The sequence below is a fragment of the Rhinoderma darwinii genome, chromosome 2, assembly GCF_050947455.1.
Source record: "Rhinoderma darwinii isolate aRhiDar2 chromosome 2, aRhiDar2.hap1, whole genome shotgun sequence".
Taxonomy (NCBI): Eukaryota; Metazoa; Chordata; class Amphibia; order Anura; family Rhinodermatidae; genus Rhinoderma; species Rhinoderma darwinii.
Window position 1 is genome coordinate 83,848,473 of NC_134688.1, and position 24,816 is coordinate 83,873,288.

The following is a 24,816-nucleotide window of genomic DNA, read 5'->3' on the forward strand; positions in this document are numbered from 1 at the left end:
CCCCTGGTTGGCAGTGCCCCACAGCCCCCTGGTAGGTAGTGCCCCACAGCCCTCTGGTAGGTAGTGCCCCACAGCCCCCTGGTAGGTAGTGCCCCACAGCCCCCTGGTTGGTAGTGCCACACAGCCCCCTGGTTGGTAGTGCCCCACAGCCCCCTGGTAGGTAGTGCCACACTGCCCACAGCCCCCTTGTAGGTAGTGCAAGGACTACGAAATTACCCTGATAGCGGGCAATAGACATTCAAAAAAAGATAACTGTGCAGGAGCAGACAAAATACCCAGCTTTCCCAGCTATCAAATAAATGTGTGGAAATAAACTAGGATATAACTTTTATTTAGTCTAGCTTTTAGCTAGATTAAATAAAAGTTATATCTCAGTTTATTTCTACATTTAGTAGAAATCAAGCGGAGTGGGTGTTTGCCTGAGGACACCGGCTATATCCTACTAATTACAAGGGTTTGTTCTTATGAGTAATGTATAGGGATTATATGTATGTTTAGTTCATTGTATATCCGTCTAATTGTTTTTAATTCTTTATTATAGATACACAAGTTTACATTCATCTCACCTCGTGATGCATCAGGGAACAACTAGGAATTCGTCTCCTTTCCCTCCCATTTTGTACATTTGATACTTGTCAATTTTTGCATCTCTATTAAATGTAGAAAGCTGTGTTCACACTTAGGCATTATTCACACGAGCGTTGAATATGTCCATGTGACGGCCGTTGAAACAACGGCCGTCACACGGACCTATGTAATTCAATGGCGCCATTCACACAACCGTTGTTTCAACGGAGCGTGTGAAGGGTCAGTGAAAAAAAAAAAACGTTCTATTTTTTTGCGTTTCACGCATCCCTCCATAGACTCGTCTATGGGGGATGCGTGATAACGCGTCCCGCAGGGGTACAGCACGGATGCACCTTAAACGTGAAAAGCGGCACTTTTTCACCGAGGTTTCATACGCTCGTGTAAATCTAGCCTAAGCTTGCGTTTCAAGCAGGTTTTCTGTGCGGTTTTCCTGTATTTTATATTCCCCCTATAGGGGGCAGAATAAGTGGATACACTGCCACTGCAATATTGCTATTGATGTAGATCTTAGCTATATGTGTTCTACTGGATTGAAATGTCGCTGGTTTGAGATATGTCTGGGTTCACTCACAGGCATTTTTCCCTACATAGCGATATTGTAGCTTTGGGTGCAGTATCTCTATTTGGGCGACTTGCACTTAGGCTATGCACCATCAACAGCACCATCAACAGCACCATCAACAGCACCATCAACAGCACTTTATTAGGTCATTCATTGACATTCAGTTTTTGTGTACACCTATGGAAGTTTGTATATAAATAATAGCTGAGCTCATTTAGTACATTATATATTCAGCATATGTGAACACAACCTGTTTTTAGGTGTTTGTAAAACAATGTTTTTTCATGGTTTTTTTTTATATAATTATATTGTAATTAGCTTCATTGTCTTATCTGTATAAATATGTGATCCTTGCACTTCATGTTTGCTTGAAAAAGGCAGTTGCATCTGTCGAAACGTCACTTTCTTATTATTAAAGTCCTTCACTATTGGTATTACACCTTGATATCCAGGAGTACTGGCTACACCAAGCTACTATTAGGGGGGATTCACACGAGCGTTGCGTTTTTGCGCGCGCAAACAACGCGGCGTTTTGCGAGCGCAAAAACCATTTGACAGCTGCGTGTGTCATGCGTGTCTGATGCGCGGCTGCGTGATTTTCGCGCAGCCGGCATCATAGAGATGAGGCTTGTCGACGCCCGTCACTGTCCAAGGTGCTGAAAGAGCTAACTCTTTCAGCACCCTCGACAGTGAATGCCGAACACAACAGCGAAAAACATGTAAAAAAAAAAGATAAAGTTCCTACTTACCGAGAACTTCCCGGCCGTTGCCTTGGTGACGCGTCCTTGGTGACGCGCCTCTCTTGACATCGGGCCCCACCTCCCTGGATGACGCGGCAGTCCAAGTGACCGCTGCAGCCTGTGATTGGCTGCAGCCTGTGCTTGGCCTGTGATTGGCTGGAGCTGTCTCTTGAACTGAAGTGTCATCCCGGGAGGTCGGACTGCAGGAAGGAGACAGGAGTAATCGGTAAGTTAGAGCTTCGGTTTTTTTTTACAGGTTCATGTATTTTGGGATCGCAAGTCACTGTCCATGGTGCTGAAACAGTTTAACTCTTTCAGCACCATGCACAGTGAATCTCTCCCGACGTCGCGGACCGGAAATTTTTTTGCCGGGTTCGGCCAAAACGAGTTTGGCCGAACCCGGTGAAGTTTGCCTCGGTTGTCGGGGTTCGCTCCTCGCAAAGACACTCCGTTTGGATGCTTGGAAACAGAAAAGCACGTGGTGCTTTTCTGTTTCCATTCATCCTTTTGACAGCTGTTGCGCAAACACGCAGTCCGCACGGAAGTGCTTCCGTGCGACATGCGTGGTTTTCACGCACCCATTGACTTCAATGGGTGCGTGATGCGTGAAATACGCAAAGTTATTGAACCTGTCGCGTATTTTGCGCAGCGAACAAACGCTGCGCAAAATACACGGACTGTGTGTACTGCCCCATAGACTTCTATAGGGCATTGCGTGCCGCGCGAAAACCACGCGGTCTACACGCTGCCAAATCACGCTCGTGTGAATCCCCCCTTATATATATATATTTTTTACTGTTTTAGAAAAAAAAAAACCTGAGCCAGAAAAGATGCTTATGAGTGATGTGCGTCATTGATCAGCACTCAGCGCGGGACGCGCACAATGGAAAGGTGCAGGTGAAAACATGTAAAAAGTCCAGAAAAAAACCTGCATCAACAAATTACCACAGATGATAACTAATCAGCAGTCTGTGGCCGCAGCGTGCACACAGGTAGATGGTGCGAATTGATAATTGGAAAAAAAATGAAGAAAAATAATCCTGGACCAAAAATTGAGCACAGATGCCGATCAATGATGGCGATCACTGATCAGTGCTCAGTGATTGCAGGACACACGCAGGTAATTGGTGTGGGTGAAAAAAGGGAAAAATAAGTACCAAAATAAAAGAAACACAGTTGCTAAAAAATTACAATTAAAAAAATTACACAAAAAAAATATGAAAAAATCCTGTGCCAAAAATTGCGCAGATGCTGATCAGCGATGTTGGTCAATGATCAGCGCTCAGCGGGCACAGGACTCGGACAGGGAGGGGGTGGGTTGGGACAGGGCCAAGGACAGGGAAAAAAATGGGTCTGATGCAATAAAAAAAAAAAATCTGCTGGTGATCAGACGGCAGCAGCAACTACAGCAAGTTCTTATTTTTACACACTAGCGCAGATCGCACTACAAATCCCAGAAAAGCAACAGCACAGTTTCTCAACCGCTCTGCACGCAGCTTCAAACCGGAATGAGGCGTACAGAGCGGTGACGGTACTTCAAAACACCCGCCGCTGCTGATTGGTCGGTCTGTACTTTGTCACCGTGCCACTAGCACCAGTGACCACTTCCCGCTGCACAGTAACTGTACGGCGCTTTGCGGGAAGAACCTCCCGACAGTGCTGTATATCTACGGAGGATGTCAGGAAGGGGTTAAGAAATTAGCACAGAATATTGATCCTATTTATGTAAATAAAAACAACAAAATGATGGAAATTCACTTTCTTTCCCAAAAGAAATGTTTTCTGAAATACGTTTTATCACCAGAAATGAAATGTAGTATTAATTGGCGGCCAGATATTTACATGGGCAACTCAAGAGCGTCAGTGCGAGAGCTGCTGAGTGTTAGGGGCTTTGGCTAATAGACAGCGTCCTGTGTTGGGGAAAACTGAAACCAGGGAGTCACAAGATGCGCCAAATGTATCACCGTGGCGCATGCTGTTTGATAAATTAGGTGCATCTCGTTTGACACGTCACACACTTTTGCTTATACCCCTTAGGCTTCGTTCACATCTACTGACTACGCTATTGCTTCTGGCAAAATGACGGGTCCGGTGCCCAACAGACACAAACGGAAACCATGGGCACCCGATCCGTCACCATTGAAATCAATGGTGATGGAAACAGAAACCTCTGGTTTGCGTCTGTGTCAGTTTGTGTCTGTCCAGGGTCCCGTTCTGACGGAAAGCTCCGACGGAACGTCAGAACGGGACCCCAACGTAGATGTGAACAGAGCCTTATTGGTTGGTAAAGTTTTTTTGCGCAAAATTTTGGCACTCGTCTGTGCATTTTAAGCCATGGCTACTTTTTGGATTCTTTTGAAAAGTGTCTAGTGAAGTGCAAACATCTGTTCTTTTCGGTGCATTCTTATAATAAATGTCTAAAACCAAATGTGACATTTGGCCGCAAAATACGACAAAAAGCAGCCGCAGCTCCAATAGTAAATCTGCTCCTGTACATTTTGCTGGATAGCAATCAATGATACAGAATATAGAAATGTGTTTTTGTTTTTAATGGAAGACGCACCTCAGCTTGGAGAACTGGCTGTTCACAGAACTGGTTACTCAATGACAAGCTCACATCAAGGCGGCTGGATCAGCGGTTATTGCCAAGGATAGAGGAAGCGTTACATGGAAGTCATTGGGCTATCTGGGTAATGCGTGGATAGGGTAGGTTTTTGGAGGATTTTGAATGTAGCGGCAGTCGCGCATGTGCGTTGCCACTCCAATGTCGATGGGGCCGAAAAAAACAGCGGAGTGCTGTACTCTCCAGTCTCCATTGGCCACATAGACATTTAGTGGTGCGGCAGGGCACATGCGCAACCACCGCTCCATTCAAAATCCTCCATACTGCGATTGTGCAGTGGGGAGCCACCCCCATTTTAGTGATCAGTGGGTGGTCCCAGCGATCATACATTTATGGCTTATCCTGAAAATAAATAGGATTAGTGGGAAAGTCCCTTTAAAACCACGTGGAAATGTATTAAATGCTTGGCCATTTCGATAAATCATCGTCGTCCATACAAGAGTCCGCCAGAACTGGAGCCGCTCTCCATTCTGGCCCATAGACGGGGATCCAGAGCATGTGTGCCCCCTCCATGGTCCATATGCGTGGTTAGGGCATCAATGTATGATTAGCCAATGGATGAATATTCCTGAGAATATTCTCACTAGTTAATCCTGGTTTAATTAAAAGCACACAACAGTTTAAAAAAAAGTAAAACTACAAGCAGCATAACCACCACATCTGCTGCATAAATGTCCCTGAACAAGCCCTATGCTCTAAATCACACATTACATATACGCGGTATTGCCAAGATGGCCGGTTTCTTTAGATAAAGCACAGCCCTTCACACCTTCTCCAGTCAAACTAGTACAATTGCTTGCTTCGCAGTCTTAGGTTCTCAGAGACTACAATTCCCGGCGTGCACCGGGGCTAGTCGCACATGATGACACGCTGCCCATGAGTCACGCTGGTTGGCTGTGGAGCGAGATTTGAAAATAGCGCAAGCGGGATCCAGGGAGGAAGTCAATACTGACGAGTGTGTTTCGGAGAGAGTGGAGCCTTCTGACCGGAGACCGGTATGGCTGTACCCGCTGACAGGCGGCGTGTGTTCGTGCACGGCTGGAGCCATGAGTGTTGTCATGGTGGATTATTGTGCGGTTAACGGCAGCCACTGCACAGTGTAATTTCCGTGTGTAACTGTCAGTCCTGCCAGTGTGTGTGTGTGTGTGATCGGGAGATTATATATATATATATATATATATATATATATATATATATATATAATGTGGCTGTATTATGGTATAGGAGACATAGTAAACCTTCATGGCGGTCTATAGCGCAGGATGACACATTTTATTCTCTGTTACTTTGCGATATGTGCAATGTTGGCGAATAGCGACTTGTGATTTTTTCATTTATAAGTAATGATCTAGCATGACGCTGAACACCGGAGTTTTATTTCTACCGATCAGCACTTTATGTAACCCCCATTCGTTTCAATGCAGAACAAACTCCTTTGCACAGTCTCCTACATTGGCGGTCCGTTCTCCGGATTATCGTGGGTTTTACAGGAGGTTTTGTATGAGACTCCAGTCTTTTATCCGTATGAAGGCCCGATTACAACATCTTTGTTTTGATGGACGTTTCTACCATAACAATCCTCCAAGCGAATTGAGCGGCCTCGTTATTGCCTAGCGGTGGCCACCATGAGCGCTGTGCAGGGCATCGCTACTGTATTTTACATGTTGCTATGAGTGACCTTCACAAGTCACCAACGATGGCGATGATTTTTAGGTACACTTGAGATAAGCGATGACCAGTAGTATTGATATTTTTCGCGCGTGTTCGATCCTGACCTTAAGCTGTAGGGAATATAAATGGGTGACCATGTAATACTATATGGATGGCCTGAGTCCACCAAAGTGAGGGCACTCTTTACTCTGGCCCTAGGCTATGTTCACACGGGGTATTTTGCCGAGTTTTTTGACGCGGAAACCGCGTCGCAAAACTCGGCAGAAACGGCCCGAGAACGCCTCCCATTGATTTCAATGGGAGGCGTCGGCGTCTTTTTCCCGCGAGCAGTTAGGCTATGTTCACACGGGGTATTTTGCCGAGTTTTTTGACGCGGAAACCGCGTTGCAAAACTCGGCAAAAACGGCCCGAGAACGCCTCCCATTGATTTCAATGGGAGGCGTCGGCGTCTTTTTCCCGCGAGCAGTAAAACTGCCTCGCGGGAAAAAGAAGCGACATGCCCTATCTTCGGGCGCTTCCGCCTCTGACCTCCCATTGACTTCAATGGGAGGCAGGAGAAAGGGTATTTCTCGCTGTTTTATGCCCGCGGTGCTCAATGGCCGCGGGCGAAAAACGGCGCGAAAATCGGCGTGCAGGGAGAGGAATATCTGCCTCAAAGTTCCAAACGGCAAAATACTCCGTGTGAACATAGAAGGTCCGAGGCAGGACTGCGCTCTATGATGTCTGTATGACCTAAGTTGGGTTGACCCTATAAAGTGGATCGCTCCTCTAAATACGCTGCCCTGTTTAAGGGCAACAAATTGTTAATGACAGATCTGCTGGGCTACTTTACCAAAGTGCAAATATATATTGTGGTTGCGGCGCATCTTCCCATCATTGATGGCCGCTGTGTATCTGCTTATATGCACAGCAGCTGTCATTCATTGGTGGGGGAGCGCTCTCCTCAGGAATACAGCGGACTATGATATTCTTTATTTGCATCTTCTAACGTGTTTGATCATTTCTTTGTGATAACAAGTAGTATAAGTTTTTAGGAGTTTCCATTGTGGAAAACTGTCTGCCTTGAAATTATAATTTATGGAGCAAAACACTTATATAATAATAATCTATTATTATATTCCCAACCTTTCACTTTTATTCACTAGTCTGGATGATCGATGCGGTTTGTTAATGTGATGGTAGAGCAGTTTTTATTGCTCTATGTCCGGCCCTTCGTCCGCCGAGGTTTTAACGACTGGAGTATTGCAGCACTATTCTTGTTCTCAAAATGATAGAGACCCTGAAGAAACCCAAACAGAGTCCATTATAAGTCAATGAGAACCATCCAGCTCCATGTTCTAAAAGGAATCCATAGCACAGATGTGAGCAGAGCTTTACTGTTTTGGCTTACATTTTTGTTAAAGGGAATGTGTCGCTAGAAAATATTTTTTTTTTAGTTAAACAGTTAGTGTATAAATGATTAAACATTGTTCTAATTTTTTTAATTTTTTCACGAGTCAGGAAATATTATAAATTAGATTCTAATTTATAACATTTCCCTGTGCTGGTCACTAGAGGGAGCAATTCCCAAAATTGCAGCATTGGCATGTGGTAAAGCAACCACATTGCTTTATGCTGCAAAATTGGAGAATACACACTCGCTCTAGTGAGCTCACAGAATCCCCCCTCCTTTATCCTAGCTAGTGCCAGGAGAAAGGAGGGGATTGCATGTTCAAACCTCCTACACTGTGTGCCGCTATTTTCTGAGCGAATACAGTGTATAGTAGGTTTACATACAGTGGTAATCACACAGTATAACACGAACAAACACAGACATAACTTACCTGCTCCTGCCGCCGCCGCTCCGTCCGCTCCTAGTGCTTGCTTCAGAACACATGTCCGGAAGCCGCGACCGGAAGTAGTAATCTTACTGTCCGGCCGCGGCTTCCGGTCCACAAGAAAATGGTGCCGGATGTCGCTCGGCCGAAGACCTTCCATTTGGACTGTGTGGGGGCATGCGCCGTTCCCACAGACGGCGTACACCATAGTGAATGCGAATGGCTCCCGTTCGCATTCACTATGGGGATGTATGTGCCGTATTCCATGTCCGTATGTGTCGTTAATCGACACATACAGAGATGAAAAAAAAAATGGCAGCCCCCATAGAGAAGAAAAAGTTCGAAAATAAAAAAAACTAAAACACAAACACACAAATAAATAACAATTTTTTTAATAAAACACTAAAAGCAAATTGATATAAAAAAGTTTTTTTCCACGACACCTTTCCTTTAATCTACTTTGCTTTCTTTCCCTTATAGGAAACTATTTGGCGGATAGATGAAGGCCTTAAAAGAAGCAGACCTAATAAAATTGACCTCCTCGCTAGAGGGGGTAGTGAAACTTCAAGCAGAACTTAAGGTAAATATTCAGGATAGCATGTAAGACATCGGGCGGGGCTGCCTTCCCTCCCTCTGGGCGGGGCTGCCTTCCCTCCCTCTGGGCGGGGCTGCCTTCCCTCCCTCTGGGCGGGGCTGCCTTCCCTCCCTCTGGGCGGGGCTGCCTTCCCTCCCTCTGGGCGGGGCTGCCTTCCCTCCCTCTGGGCGGGGCTGCCTTCCCTCCCTCTGGGCGGGGCTGCCTTCCCTCCCTCTGGGCGGGGCTGCCTTCCCTCCCTCTGGGCGGGGCTGCCTTCCCTCCCTCTGGGCGGGGCTGCCTTCCCTCCCTCTGGGCGGGGCTGCCTTCCCTCCCTCTGGGCGGGGCTGCCTTCCCTCCCTCTGGGCGGGGCTGCCTTCCCTCCCTCTGGGCGGGGCTGCCTTCCCTCCCTCTGGGCGGGGCTGCCTTCCCTCCCTCTGGGCGGGGCTGCCTTCCCTCCCTCTGGGCGGGGCTGCCTTCAAGACGGTACTCTAAAACCTAAAGCTGACCACTTAATGCACTTTTAAAGAAGCACTTCGGCTTATTTTTAGTGATTAACTTTTTTTGGGGTCGCTTTCTACTGATGTTCTTATTGCCAGCCACTAAAAAAAGTAAAGTTGGCTCTTTGATCTACTTGGCTGGATCCTAAAGCCTACAATATTTTGTCTCTCCATGTTCTAGTGCAGTAGTCTTTTTTTTTTTTTTTTTTTTTTTTAATTATATTGCTTTCAGTATAATATAAACTGCTCCCTCTAGTGGCCAGCACATGGAAATGTTATTATAAATTAGACTCTAATTTATATTTCCTGACTTGTACAATGTACAGGGTGGGCCATTTATACGGATACACCTAAATAAAATGGGAATGGTTGGTGATATTAACTTCCTGTTTGTGGCGCATTAGTATATGGATGGGGGGAAACTTTTCAAGCTGGGTGTTGACCATGGCAGCCATTTTGAAGTCGGCCATTTTGTATCCAACTTTAGTTTTTTCAATGGGAAGAGGGTCATGTGACACATCAAACTTATCGAGAATTTCACAAGAAAAACAATGGTGTGCTTGGTTTTAATGTTACTTTAGTCTTTCATGAGTTATTTACACGTTTCTGACCACTTATAAAATGTGTTCAAAGTGCTGCCCATTTCAATGCAACCCTCTTCTCCCACTCTTCACACACTGATAGCAACACTGCAGAAGAAATGCTACCACAGGCTTCCAGTATCCGTAGTTTCAGTTGCTGCACATCTCGTATCTTCACAGCATAGACAATTGCCTTCAGATGACCCCAAAGATAAAAGTCTAAGGGGGTCAGATCGGGAGACCTAGGGAGCCATTCAACAATTGCTACATGATGATGTGTTTCCCTCTTTATGCACTGAAGCTGGCACGTTCCCTGAGTTTTTCCAGCAAGATGGTGCACCACCACATTATGGGTGTCATGTCCGAGCATTCCTAGATGAACAGTTTCCTGGAAAGTGGATTGGTCGTTGTGGGCCAGTTGAATGGTCCCCTAGGTCTCCCGATCTGACCCCCTTCGACTTTTATCTTTGGGGTCATCTGAAGGCAATTGTCTATGCTGTGAAGATACGAGATGTGCAGCAACTGAAACTACGGATACTGGAAGCCTGTGCTAGCATTTCTTCTGCGGTGTTGCTATCAGTATGTGAAGAGTGAGAGAAGAGGGTTGCATTAACAATCCAACACAATGGGCAACACTTTGAACACATTTTATAAGTGGTCAGAAACTTGTAAATAACTCATGAAAGAATAAAGTAACGTTAAAACCAAGCACACCATTGTTTTTCTTGTGAAATTCTCGATAAGTTTGATGTGTCACATGACCCTCTTCCCATTGAAAAAACTAAAGTTGGATACAAAATGGCCGACTTCAAAATGTGGATTATAAAATTAAAAAACCATCGGTTTCTGGCAGATTACAGTTAACAAGAATTTGATCTAATCCTTGTTGGATTGCGATTGTTGTCATTTACTTCTGTGTATAATAAATACCAAACTTATTTAACCCTGTGTGGTCACTACAAATTCATGCAAAAGGAGCCCTGACCAAGTATTGAGGGCACACACTGTACATACTTTTCAGTAGGATAACATTTCGGTGTTAAAAATCATTTTTGAAATTGGGTTTATATAATATTCTAATTTTCGGAGATACTAAATTTTGGGTTTTCATTAACTGCCATAATCATCAACATTAAAAGAAAAACATGCTGGAAATGGATCACTCTGTGTGTATAGAATATATAGAGTTCCACTTTTTGAATTGAATTACTGAAATAAATTAACTTTTTGATAATATTCTAATTCATTGAGAAGGACTAGTATATGGTGTCTAAAAAATATTTAAAACCCCGTTGAACTTTTAGCATTATATTTTTTTGTATAACCTCTTCGAAGCACAGGAGATTTAATTGGGCTGTTTAACCCCTTCCCGACATTTGACATATCCATACGTCATAGTCGGGAAGGGGAAGTATGGAACGGGCTCATGGAGTGAACGTCTATGCTGTGAAGATACGAGATGTGCAGCAACTGAAACTACGGATACTGGAAGCCTGTGCTAGCATTTCTTCTGCGGTGTTGCTATCAGTGTGTGAAGAGTTGGAGAAGAGGGTTGCATTGACAATCCAACACAATGGGCAGCACTTTGAACACATTTTATAAGTGGTCAGAAACTTGTAAATAACTCATGAAAGAATAAAGTAACGTTAAAACCAAGCACACCATTGTTTTTCTTGGGAAATTCTCGATAAGTTTGATGTGTCACATGACCCTCTTCCCATTGAAAAAACTAAAGTTGGATACAAAATGGCCGACTTCAAAATGGCCGCCATAGTCAACACCCAGCTTGAAAAGTTTCCCCCCTCCCATATACTAATGTGCCACAAACAGGAAGTTAATATCACCAACCATTCCCATTTTATTTAGGTGTATCCATATAAATGGCCCACCCCAATCACTTATATACTAATTGTTTAACTGAAGAAAATATATAAAAATTTCTAGCGACACATTCCCTTTAAGAAATGTTGGGTGTTGTAGTTTTGCAACAGCTGGGGAGCCACAGGTTGGGGACTACTTTTCTAGAGTGTGTCTAAAACCTGCCTGTTTTGAAAGAGCCTGTAAAGAAAATAACGTCTTGTTGCTTCTGTCATAGTCGTGCTCACAGCTACATCTCACGTTTTATTTTATGAATCATTTATGTTCTATTTTTGGCTCCTCTTCTTTGTATATTGATACGTTTCTTGTCTTACTTTTCAGTCTTGTATGACCGATGTTCCTTGCGAGCCGTCACGTCCAGACCAGCTATCAGATCAGCGCTTTGTCTGTGATCGTCTCCTGCGGGCCTGTAACCACTGGGCCGCAGAGTCCACCTGCAATGGACAACATCTACAAAGCTTGGTGGCCTTGGTAGAGCTGGCAAGTCGGGGTTTTTGCGTGTCAAGCCCCCAGCGAACACCTTGCTATTTGGAGAAGATATTATTTCACCTTCTAAAAAATGTCTCTGCACACGAATCTTCATATGAAGCCTGCACTAAACTATCAGATCTCCTTTATTTCTACCTCATGGATTACCCTTCGGAGCAACAAAATAGTGGAGACTTTGGAGCTGTTGCTAAAAGCAGCTTTCATTCCTTATGGAAGGTGTCAGGAGAGCGGGAACAGAAGCAGGGTGCCCGTCCTTATAACCGGGAGGTTCTATGTATGCGATTACATGCCCTGCGGTTCCTCATTTTGGTGGAAATGTCCAGTTCACACGCTGACTCTCCCGTTACAATATTTCGGCATGCCAAATATGCAACTTTGGCCTTTGATGCCAAAGGAAAATCTTGCAGTAAAAGTGATGCATTTTTTCTCAGTGACTGTCTTGAGGATCTTTTGATTAAACCTTTACTGAAACACGAGAAATTTACGGAAACGCAGTGGGCTCGCTCACTGGTGGAAATAACATTAGAGAGGATTCGTGTACTGTGTAAAAGTAGCTGCTTCTGCCAGGCCAAAAAGGTCATTCAGCAAGCGGTTACATTTCTGAACAAGTCCGATGGGTGCTGCCAGTCTGCACTGGCACTTTTAAGCTTTGCCATAGAAATTAATGAATGGAAAAAATCATTTAATATTGGGAAGAGTTTGATGCAGATGACAGAGACTATTGAAGGGGTCTTCTCCCTTGGCGATGGTTGGCACTGCCAGGCTCTAAGTGAATGCTTTCAATTTACAGTTTCATGTTTGGATGGGCGCCTCAAGCATGATTCAGTTAAGCAGGGAGTAGATGCCGCTCTTAGTTTGGCAAAGTTTCTTGAGACGCATTTCAAACTTTTGGAAGAACAAGTTTCTGTGGTATGTACCTTATCTTTTTAATGACCAGGCCTATTTTTTCATTAAATGGACACTAACTTTTCAAACTACTTATGCTAATCTAGTAGTATACCTGACAGAACAACTTTGTAATTTACTTACCGTTAAAATTTAGTTATTTTATCCATGCAAATTCTGTGTGCAGTTATTGCCACTAGGTGTCGCACTTCCTGTAATCTGCAGCCCTCCCCCAGTTGTCAAGCATTGGCAGACCATGGTTGCGGAGCAGAATTGACAACTGCAGGAAGTGGGAATGTGACTCTTTACTGCCTGCCTGTGCAAATTAATTGATAGGGGGCGAGGGGAGAGACCAGGGAGATGCATGTATGTCTATGGAGGGGATGAGAAAGTAGGAGCAGAGAAAGAGACACACACTCATAAGATTTGTGTCACCCCAGTGCTGGATTTTCAGCTACACTGCTCAGTACTGCTGTGTAATATCCTCCATGCTGCTGCAACTTCTATATATGTGATGGAGATAGGAGAGGAGGATTTTCCTCTTCTATGTACACAGTGTATAGAAGACATGATAGCATTTGAGACAACTGAAAATTCGAGAGAGCATGCATAAGGGAAAATGACAAAAAAAAAAATGCCACATTCAAGTTCTATAATGGTGTTATTCCTCATGTACACGCATGAGTTTATTGTGAAAAGTTAGGTGCACATTAATAACAAGCAATCTTTTTTTCATTGTTTCACAGTTCTATTCCAAGAGTCCAACTTTTTTTTTTTTTCGTCCACGTAGCCGAATGAGGGCTTGTTTTTTCGCGGGACGAGTTGTATTTTTCAATTGGACAATTTTGGGTCCTTATATTGGATTAATAAACCTTATTAGCTGGGTTTTTTTTTGTTTTTCTTTGGGAGGAAACTGAAAAAAAAAAATAGCTATTTCAGCATTTGTTTTTTTTTGCATTTTTATTTTTTACAAACTTTTTTTTTTTTTTTGTCCCACTAGGGGACTTTACTTTGTGATCTTTTGATCACAGATATAATGCTTTGGTATACTTAGTATACCAAAGCATTATTGGCTGTCAGTGTAAAACTGACAGGCAATCCATTAGGCTATGGCACGGCCCAATAGGCATATAGCCGTGAGAGGCCTGGGGGGCCTTTATTAGGCACCGGGCTGCCATTGCAACCCGTTGGCGGCCGGAGTTTGCAGGCCGCCGATGGATGACAGAGGAAGCCCCCCTCCCTCCGTCAAACCACTTAAACCACTTTAAGGGGTTAATTGGTCAGGATTGGATGTTTCTCCAATTCTAGCCATTGCAGCCCGGCTGTCAGTCACAGCTTCTGTGCCGCACCATCACGTACGTGAACGTAATGCGCAAAGTGTTGCCTTCCCATGACGTGCATGTACGTGATGATGCGTTAAGGCGTTAATGACAGTGAGGGTAGTAGTGAGCAATAATTTCATCATTTGTCTATAAATTCTGAATATGCTTGCTCTTGTATACAACTTTAATCATTGACCTATACAGTAACTTCCCTTAGGTGAAAATATAAATGTAACGATAACTGTAATAGTTATATTTCCTATAAGAGAACCGGTCAGGTGATTAATGCTGTCCTATTCGAGAGCATCATATCATAGAGGGAGAGAAGCAGCTGTTATAGGTCTATGCGATCTGATTCATTATTTCTGAGTAAATCCTAGGAGAGACAGTGAGAGCCCTCCTTATTCCGCCTACACCGTGATTGACCGTTTTTCCCGTATCAGTGTGTCTACAGTCCGCCTGTGTTGGCGGGTTAAGTAGGACTATCACACCCTCTCCTAGGAGTCCTGACTGGATTTTACTCAGTAACTCTGCTTTAAAGAGGCTCTGTCACCAGATTTTGCAGCCCCTATCTGCTATTGCAGCAGATAGGCGCTGCAATGTAGATTACAGTAACGTTTTTATTTTTAAAAAACAAGCATTTTTGGCCAAGTTATGACCATTTTTATATTTATGCAAATGAGGCTTGCAAAAGTCCAAGTGGGCGTGTTTAAAGTAAAAGTCCAACTGGGCGTGTATTATGTGCGTACATCGGGGCGTTTTTAATACTTTTACTAGCTGGGCGTTCTGACAAGAAGTATCATCCACTTCTCTTCAGAACGCCCAGCTTCTGGCAGTGCAGACACACAGCGTGTTCTCGAGAGATCACGCTGTGTCGTCACTCACTTCCTGCCCCAGGTCCTGCATCGTGTCGGCACCAGAGGCTACAGTTGATTCTGCAGCTGCATCAGCGTTTGCAGGTAAGTAGCTACATCGACTTACCTGCAAATGCTGCTGCAGAATCAACTGTAGCCTCTGGTGCCGATGTGTCCTCGCTCGTCTGACACGATGCAGAACCTGGGGCAGGAAGTGAGTGACATCACAGCGTGATCTCTCGAACACGCTGTGTGTCTGCACTGCCAGAAGCTGGGCGTTCTGAAGAGAAGTGGATGATACTTCTCATCAGAACGCCCAGCTAGTAAAAGTATTAAAAACGCCCCGATGTACGCACATAATACACGCCCAGTTGGACTTTTACTTTAAACACACCCACTTGGACTTTTGCAAGCCTCATTTGCATAAATATAAAAATGGTCATAACTTGGCCAAAAATGCTCGTTTTTTAAAAATAAAAACATTACTCTTATCTACATTGCAGCGCCGATCTGCTGCAATAGCAGATAGTGGCTGCAAAATCTGGTGACAGGCCTCTTTAAGTCATATAAACCTCCTATATCGCAGAGTTCAGCTTCTGTCCCTCGAACATATGCTCTTCTTAGATAGGGCAGCATAATAACCAGACTGGTTCAATTTAAAGGTGTTTTCCTACCTTTTAAATATTTATGGAATATTAATAAGATATTCCTTTAAAGGCTTTGTTCACCTTTTCAACCATATTTGCTTTTATTGCTTCAATACATCTAAAATGAAAAAATTAAGGAACTTTGCAAATAGTTTTGATTTTAAAAATGTTCCATCATTTTGGGTGTACATCGCCTATGCAAACTGTCGCCATGGTTACAGACTACAATACAATCTCTGTAGTCTGATCTGCAGTCATACTCCCTTCCATCTGTCTCCTTACTTTTTGGTGTCCTAAATTTGGAAGGTTAGTAAGAAGTGGGGTACATAGAAAAAGAGTGAGTTCAGGGTCAGACTACACAGGGTGTTTGTAGACCGAAGCTTGTACTCTTTAAATAACCTCTAGGACCACCCCAGATCTCAACAATAGGCCCATGTTTCCCACTCCCTAAATTGGCATAAATATAACCGTTAAATTGGCACTCATAAAAGTATGCCATATTTATAAATTCATAGCCAAAGATCTACTGGGTTTTATGTATCAAAACTACCTTGGAAAACGAGTCTTGGTTGCCCATACCAACTAATCAGCGTTTTTTTTGTGTGTAAACCCTAATGAACACTTGATCTGTGTTGGAAGTACACCATGACATTCTTATGATGTTCTTTTAGGTGCCTAAAGACGGGTCTCGACAGCTCCGGCTCTTAAAACAGCAGCAATTTTCTGGCCTCCAACAGTTTACGAATGTTGCCTGCTCATATCTACAAAACTGCAAGGTATCTGAAATGAGATTCATTCTGCTTGTGACTTGTACTGTGGTACCTGCTGTTGTGAACAACGTTTTGGCATGTTGTTAATGTAACTCACTGAGGAGTCTATTGGTGCCATAAGCTTTTGGTGTTCAATGACCATTGATATTACTTTCCTTGGCTAACCCATCGGCTATAATTGTGTTGGGGGCTCATTAGTACTTGTGTTGATTTAGCTACGTGTTCCCTTATTAAATCCCATGTCTCTATTGTAACCTGGAGTATGTGTGCCCCATGTGTAGACTGCTTGCTTTGCAAATTTAGTATGTGAGGTGTGTTGTTTTTTGGGGTCCATCAAGGCCATTTAGGTAACATCACTAATGCAACTACGAGACCCTGAAAGGGGAAGGGGAAGGGGGGGGGGGGGTCCGGTTGTTCGGTCTTTTAAATACACATCCTAAAATGTATCCATAAGGGTATGTTCACACACAGTGGGGCAGATTTATCAAAACTGTAACCGTGAAACTGTTCTTGTTGCCCATAGCAGCCAGTCACAGCGCAGCTTTCATTATACCTGAGCAGCCCTAACCGTGATAATAGTCACTATGAGAGGGCTGATTTCCCCCATTCGTGTTTACACAATGTGGCCAAAAAAGGCACTTTTTAGGGCATACTGCATATTTTTTGTCGCTTATGGTTTTCTCCTATTGACTTCAATGGGTAGTAACTTACAATATGCTTGGGGAAAAATGATTGCTGGCAGCATAATTTCTACGTAAAGTCAGTTCCACAAACCTTTATTAGCAGTTCTATGTATATTTACTGCAGATTCAGTAATGCTGCCCCGCTACCATTATATCAACATAACATTTAATTTTTCACGATATCCGCGTGGAGACCGTGATATGTTCATTCATGATTCTTAGCGCGTCGTGTGTTTTATGTAATATCACCGGGTCGTGATCTAGAGGCAAAACCTGAAGGGTATAAGCTAAATAATGTAAGGAGGACTATCTCTATCAAGTTAGATGTTGGAATCTGAAAATCTGAATTGTGCGGTGAAGAAATTTTTTTTATATGAATTTGTAAATGCAATTTGTTTTTCTTTGTAGGAAATGAAAAACGATGAGCTGCAGCTACTACTGGGACCCTGCAAAGATGTCGTGTCCAGGATGCTGAGCTCCATACAGGGCCTTTCTGTTCACGATGCCGCTGAATTCTTACATATCGCAGGTTCATACTAGCCACCTCCTTTCTAGTGTCCCATGCGTTTATACAAAATCAAAGACTTTGTAAATAGTGATTTTAATTTTATTTTTATTTTTTTGTCCTTTTTAAACACCACTTCTGAAATATAGGTCGTGACTTTGCAAATCCCTGCAATCCCAAAAATTTTCTACTGACACACAGCTTTTCAGGCTTTTTGGCGTTGATATCTATAGAAGAGCTTATTGCTGAGCCTTTAAAAATGACAAATTGACCCCTGGAGTGGTATAACATATTTATAAAGTCTACATCATTGTCTATCCCTGGTTGAAGGGGGTGGGTTGACCTGTAAATTTGTGTTCCACAAAATTGCATGATTTTATTTTTTAGTCCGTTTTTTTAATTTAATTAAAAAAAAATCTGTTGTCTCCAGTCTCTCTCCATCTATGGAGTAGCCTGTGCATAGACACTGCAGCCTCTATGCTCCGGCGCCATGGTAAATATTCAGATTGTCAAGACACAAGCTTTCCCAGACCAGAAGCTGGGCACCAGCAGGCACTGCTACTGGGTCATCATGTTCCAGAGCGGCCCAAAGTATGCTTGGAACTTCATTCCAGAGCATCATCTGCACCAAGCCCGGAAAGTGGCAGGATGGAATGCTGGTTTCTGGGGAAGACGGACTATTCTACATGGAGTCGATCCAGTTAACCAAATTGCTGCGGCCAGCACGATTGGTCAGCTTGCCATTGAGCAGAATGACATCCTGTCAGCAATCCTCTAAATTGTTAGATTTAAATAAAGTTTTATCAAGGTGGTCTGAGACAGTCTCCCTCAACTGATGGTCTCATAAGCCCTTTCTATCTCAGTCAGAGTTTAGGCCTCATGCACGCGACCGTATTTTTTCCCACCCGTAAATACTGGCGTAAATACGGGTCCGGTGTCACACGTATTCGACCCGTTTTGCACCAGTATTTACGGACCCGTGCCCGTAAATATGGGTCCGGTGTCACCCGTATTCCACCCGTATTTACGGGCACGTTTTTGGCGGCAAAATAGCACTGCACTAATCGGCAGCCCTTCTCTCTATCAGTGCAGGATAGAGAGAAGGGACAGCCCTTTCTGTAATAAAAGTTAAAGAAATTCATACTTACCCGGCCGTTGTCTTGGTGACGCGTCCCTCTCCTCACATCCAGCCCGACGTCCCTGGATGACGCGGCAGTCCATGTGACCGCTGCAGCCTGTGATTGACCTGTGATTGGCTGCAGCGGTCACATGGGCTGAAACGTCATCCAGGGACGTCGGGCCGGATGTCGAGAGGGACGCGTCACCAAGGCAACGGCCGGGAGACCGGACTGGAGGAAGCAGGAAGTTCTCGGTAAGTATGAATGTCTTTTTATTTTTATTTTTTACTGGTTGCTCTTTATTCTGATCGGTAGTCACTGTCCTGGGTGCTGAAAGAGTTACTGCCGATCAGTTAACCCTTTCAGCTGCCTGGACAGTGACTATTTACTGACGTTGCTTAGCAACGCTGCCGTAATGACGGGTGCACACATGTAGCCACCCGTCATTACGAGAGCTCCATAGACTTCTATGGACTGTCCGTGCCGTTATTACGGCCTGAAATAGGACATGTTCTATCTTTTTTAACGGCACGGGCACCTTCCCGTAAGAAAATGGGAAGGTACCCGTGGCCAATAGAAGTCTATAAGCCCGTTATTACGGGTCGTAATTACGACCCATAATAACGGGAGTTTTTACGGTCGTGTGCATGAGGCCTTAAAGAGGTAGTTTCCAAGGAATAGAAAGTTCCTGTCAAGAAGTTTGCCCATACTTCCATGATCCCTTGGACTGCCACATAGTCTTTCTCTAGGTCCTTATTTGAAGCTGCTGGCTCAGCCTTGAGACCAATTTTTACTTCTGCGTTGGTCAGCATAGCCTCCACTGTATGGGTCCGCCAACTCTGTCATTGTATTCCCTCTGAGGCACCCACTGAAAAATTTGTTGTCCTCTCTCATCAGCTGTCTAGTACCACCAAGTATCTGTGCGAAGCCTCCCTGGATGCAGGTCGCCCTTGTGGCTCTGCTTCTATTGTTGCCATCCGCAGAATTGCCTGTCTTAAATGCTGGTCTGCCAACACTGCGGTTCTTCCCTTCGCAGGTTCCCAACTCTTTGGGACCTGCATGGACGAGATCATTTCTGAAGCCATTGGTGAAAAGAGCACTCGCCTGCCTCAAACCAAGTTTCATCGTACTGCGACACCATAGAAATCGGGACTTTGTCTTCGTCCCTTTTGCAGATTCCTCGGTCCACGTGCATCTGGGCAACCTTCCCATCTGGACTTGCCCTCCTTCCAGCCCTGTCCCTCTTTGCGCCCCTACCCTCAGGCCATTAAGCCCAGATGAAACAAAGTGTGCCCCCGAGTCTTGGATGAGGTCAGGCTTCTGCGTTTGAAGAATGTCTGCTCTCTTACATCTCGGGCGCCTGGGTGCAAGAAGTTGTCTCCTCTGTATACAAGATCGAGTTTGTATGTCTACCCCCGGACGGATTCTTTCAGTCCACACCACATTTCTTTTCCGGCAGTGTACCCCACTCATCGCTGCCCAATCCTAGACCACAAATGTTTAAAAGCATATGTCAAGGTCTGTCGCTTCTGCATGAAATCCCCCCCCCCCCCCCCCGCTCGGTCATCGCCTCCATTGATCAGGGGCATTCTCTCTTCTGTGGACATAAAGGATGTGTACCTGCACGTCCTCCTTTGCCCGTCCCATCAGTTCTTCCTGCTTTTTGTTGTTCTCCCTCACAGTTATTTAGTTTTTGGTACTCCCATTTGACCTATTGACCGTTTTTACCAAAATCCTATAGTTTCTCTTTGCTGCAGGTGGGTTTCTGATCCCCTACCTAAACGTCTTTATCAAGCCTCCTTCCAGGGTCGACAACCTAGCTAGTCTACAGATCAGTCAGGATACCCTGGTCCAATTCAGTTGGATTATCAACCACTTCAAGTCTTGTCTTACTCCTTGTCGCGGGATTGCCTTCCAGGGAATGATTTCCGATGCCCACTCTGCTCGGGTTTTACTTCCTCCAGAGAAGTCGTCCACCCTCTAACAAGAATTATGCACTCATAGGTTTGCCCAGATTCCTAACCGTCCTCTCCCGGTGGAATTGCCCTCAGAGTTCCCTGAACCACTGATTCCAACTACCCCTGTCCATACGATGGTCCCACAACTGGTGGCTTTCCTTCCCAGTTATCTTTTTGGGGCTGCTTCTTTCTGCCAACCCACTAGCAGGTCCTCTCAACGGACGTGAGTCTCTGGGGTTGGGAAGGTGCCTTCTCTAACCTACGGTGCAAGGTTTGTTTTCCCACCAGGAATTTAGTCTTCCCATCTTGGAATTAAGGATGATATTCCTTTATCACCGTTATTGGGGGACTTGTCTGTCTGGTTCCTTGTCTGAGTCCAGACTGTCACGTCAGGGGACTATCTCAGTCACCAAGGAGGTACACTTGAGTCCAGCAGCAACAGTAGAGGCCACAAACTTTCTGGAGTGGGCGAAACACCACATTCCTGCTTTCTCGGCAGTGCACGTCCTAGGGTTCGACATTTAGTTCACAAACTATCTAACCCAATGGGTGTGGTCTGTCACAAGGGGATCAACTAGTTGCTCCAGGTGTTGTATGCCGGAAGTGGACTTGATGCCATCCAGGTTCAACCGCGAGGTTTCCCAATTTATATCTCAGGATCCTGAAGCATGTGCGGTAGATGCTCTGGTATCTCCATGAGAAAAATTCAACCACAATTATCTTTATTCCCCCCCCCCCCCCCCCCCCGCCTGTTCTTTCTAAGCTCCTCAGGAGAATCAAGGCCGAAGGGGTTACCACCATCCTTGTGGCTCAGGACTGGCCGCGTGGCCGTTGGTACACTGATGGGGTGGCTCTGCCTGCCGATGTTGCCTGGCCTTTGCTTCTTTAGCACAATCCTCTTTCTCAGGGACCTTACCTGAATTTATAGTGGCTTTCTTTAATGGTGCGGCTGTTAAGGCTGCAGTGAAAGCACGGGGCTTGTCGTAGTGAGTGATTCACATCATGTTTAAGGCTAGGAAGCCTTAATCTGCCACGATTACCACCGCACTTGGAAGACATACCTGCGCAAATGGGAGGGTCGGCACCTTAATATCTTGTTTTTTTTTTCTCTGTCCAGGATCCTGTCTTTATGAAGGGTTAGATTGCTGACTCTCCCTCCAGTTTTCTTAAAGGGCAGGGGTCTGCGTCATACTATTGAGCAGACCCACCCATGTGGACTGCTTTGACATGTCCCATGATCATTCCCCCCCCCCCCTCCATGAGACAAACTAAAGGGAACTTTTGGAGTACTCACTGAAATCCTTGTTTTGTCCAGTCCCACGCTTTACCTGGTTCTGATAATAATTTTTTTTTTTTTTACCTTTTTGTGTTCTTATCCTACATCTTCTGTACAGACTGAATTGGCTCAATTCGTAGGAGGGGCTAGCACTTTCAGTCTAAGCGTCACGCCTCCTAGTGGCAACCATATATACCATGGTCTGTGTCTCCCAATAAACTAGACGAGAAGAGGATTTAACGCTGAGAACTCTAAATATCCCCTTTTTTCCCTTATCGCGTGTATATATCGGCTTATTCTGAAAAGTCACCTAAAAGTTTAGGTACGCTTTAAGATCAGAATTGACACCACGTATGGAGTTGTTGGACCCTACGTGACCATTTTTATTAGCCATTTTATTGTCCCTGAAAACTTATGCTTCATAATTGGTAGACACCATGAAGACAGGAGAACATGACTTTGGTACAGCCTTTAGAGATGAGGACTGGAACAAGATTCTTGGCATAAACGGCTTCTTTGTTAACCCATCGTTCTCCGTGGCTCTGATTGCAGCTAATTAAGATTTCCTACTTCCAGCAAACAGGTGTTTGTGGACTGGCAAGAAACATGCCAACTACGCAGCTCTTTACAGTGGCAAAAGCTATAAAGATTGCTTCATACAAGACTGACATTTTGGAAATTCTTTGAAAATGTAGTAGATTCGAATAAACTCTTGCTGTGCGGAGAGGAAAGCTTCATAATCGGATTAAATCAGTGAAAAGGTCAGATCGTGGGCGCTGTTCTCATCTGCGTGTAGCAATGCACAATAACCAAACCGCATAGAAGACCTCCTGACACATCGCTGGCAAAAATAGACAGAATTTCTTTAGAGACTGTCACCACATTATAAGTGCCCTGTCTCCTACATAAGGAGATCGGTGCTATAATGTAGGTGACAGTAATGCTTTTTATTTAGAAAAATTATCAATTTTTTACCACGTTAGGAGCAATTTTAGCTTGATGCTAATTTCGTTTCTTAATGCCCAACTGGGCGTGTGTTCACTTTGGTCAGCGTCATACACTCCGCTGTCCAGAGCCCACTTGGTTTAATCAGTGACTAATCAGCTCCTTATGTAGGAGTTAGGGCACTTACAATGTGGTGACAGTCTCTTTAAGTACAACTATGAAAGTAAGACCTATATTGTGCAGAGGCTCTCAGTGGTGGATAAGGTTTACTTTCTTTAGAAAGCTGATCATTTTTGAATTTGGCAATCCAGGGGTTAAGGATCATCCGTACCGATTTGGCTCCTGCATCCTCTTCAGACCTAGCAGTACCAACGGCGCCAGGGCAACTGAACTATTGGATATAGACAGCTACAAGAAGGACTCTCCCAAATTATAAGAGTACCCTCCGGTCATGTTGGCTCTCCTCATCACAATTGCACTGAAGCTATCCAAATTACAAGAAAGGACAGGCCGCAGAGTCCTGACGGTCAACTTAAATCACAGAGCTCTATCTCCACCTCCAGAACTGTAGTATTTTTGTTTAGTTGTCTATAACTGTACCCATTGTGTTCCTGTCATGATCGAGCAATGTTTTAGTCACAACGCATGTGCAGGCCCGGGTTGAAAAAGGAAAGCGTAAAGATATTTGGAAAAGGAAAGCAGAAAAAAACAAAAACTCTACTTGTGATCGGACACTTGCATGTATCCAAAGTTTTTGCTCTAGCATCCCTAGTTCACCAACTTCTGATTTTTCTTGTTGGTAAAGCAATGTTCATATCTCTGTTTTTCTACAGCTTCCAGTGTGCATAACATGGCTTATTGGTTCTATAGCCAGAGAATATATAAAGAAGCATCCGCGCTGGTGTCTCCGCTTTGTGAGAGATTTGCAGCAGCGCCTGGAGGTGAACCGGAGCTGGCTGTGGAAATGGTAATCTCTGCTTATATACAAGGGTTTAAAGGGGTGGTTTACTAGTACGAAACAGGCGCTCCTTATGTATTCCTACTCCTTACCCCTATTACTTATTCACCTCTGCAGCCCTGTATACTGCTCTCAGGACACCGCTCCTCGTATTGATCGCTCTGTAATGAGTATTGTCCTAGGAGTAGGAAATATGAAGGGTTACTCTTCGCTACGTCTGAGATCAATTATTATTCTGTGTACCAACAATTTTTCAGCATTTTAGAATTTTAATGTTTAGATTGCAGTATGTGCATGGTCCCTTTTTTAAATGTGCATTTTAATTAGATCTTGTGAGTGTATAGAACTCACGAGTTTTGGAAAGCCGCAATTGACATCTGCTATTTTCAATTAAGTGGTGAGCAAAGTGTGTAAAATCATCAGGGTTCTGTCCAAACTTCTCACTAAATGTACATAGTTGTCAGTACCACAATATAAAGTTTGTCCCAGATACACAGTCCACAGGAGAATTAGGAAAGTTAACAATTCTTGCCTTATTTTTTTTTTAATCCTAAGGTTACGTCCACACGTAGTGTAAACGTTGCAGAACTGCCGTCCGTTGCGGAAATTGACCTGCAGTGCTGGTTCTAAATCTGCAGCATATCCATTTCTCTTGTGAAAATGTTTGAAATTTCTGGACTGAAATTCTGCAGTGTTTGCGCTTTGTGTGGACGTCCCCTAGGAGGGGTTTCATTATGGAGTTTATCTATGCAGAAGTGTCTATGTATCTTGTAAAAAAAAACAAAAAACATGAGGGTATACTCGCACCTGTGTCTTTTGACGTGGAAACCGCTTCGAAATCGGTGCCGAAATACACCCAAGTCTCCCTCAGTTGT

At 44.3% G+C, this 24,816-nt stretch overlaps 1 protein-coding gene across 3 annotated transcripts in view; it reads left to right on the plus strand.

The window, feature by feature from the left end:
- The first annotated feature begins 5,403 nt into the window (after nt 1–5,403).
- Nucleotides 5,404–24,816, plus strand: part of ESPL1 (extra spindle pole bodies like 1, separase) — a 46,274-nt gene continuing 26,861 nt past the window's right edge. Inside the window, exons 1-6 of one of the 3 annotated variants that reach the window (XM_075851836.1) lie at nt 5,404–5,508; nt 8,482–8,581; nt 11,853–12,929; nt 16,400–16,504; nt 17,590–17,710; nt 23,817–23,950. In XM_075851836.1, the coding sequence (XP_075707951.1) occupies nt 8,501–8,581; nt 11,853–12,929; nt 16,400–16,504; nt 17,590–17,710; nt 23,817–23,950 (1,518 nt within the window). In that variant the 5' untranslated portion in view covers nt 5,404–5,508; nt 8,482–8,500. The other 2 variants (XM_075851837.1, XM_075851838.1) reach the window with 2 other exon arrangements.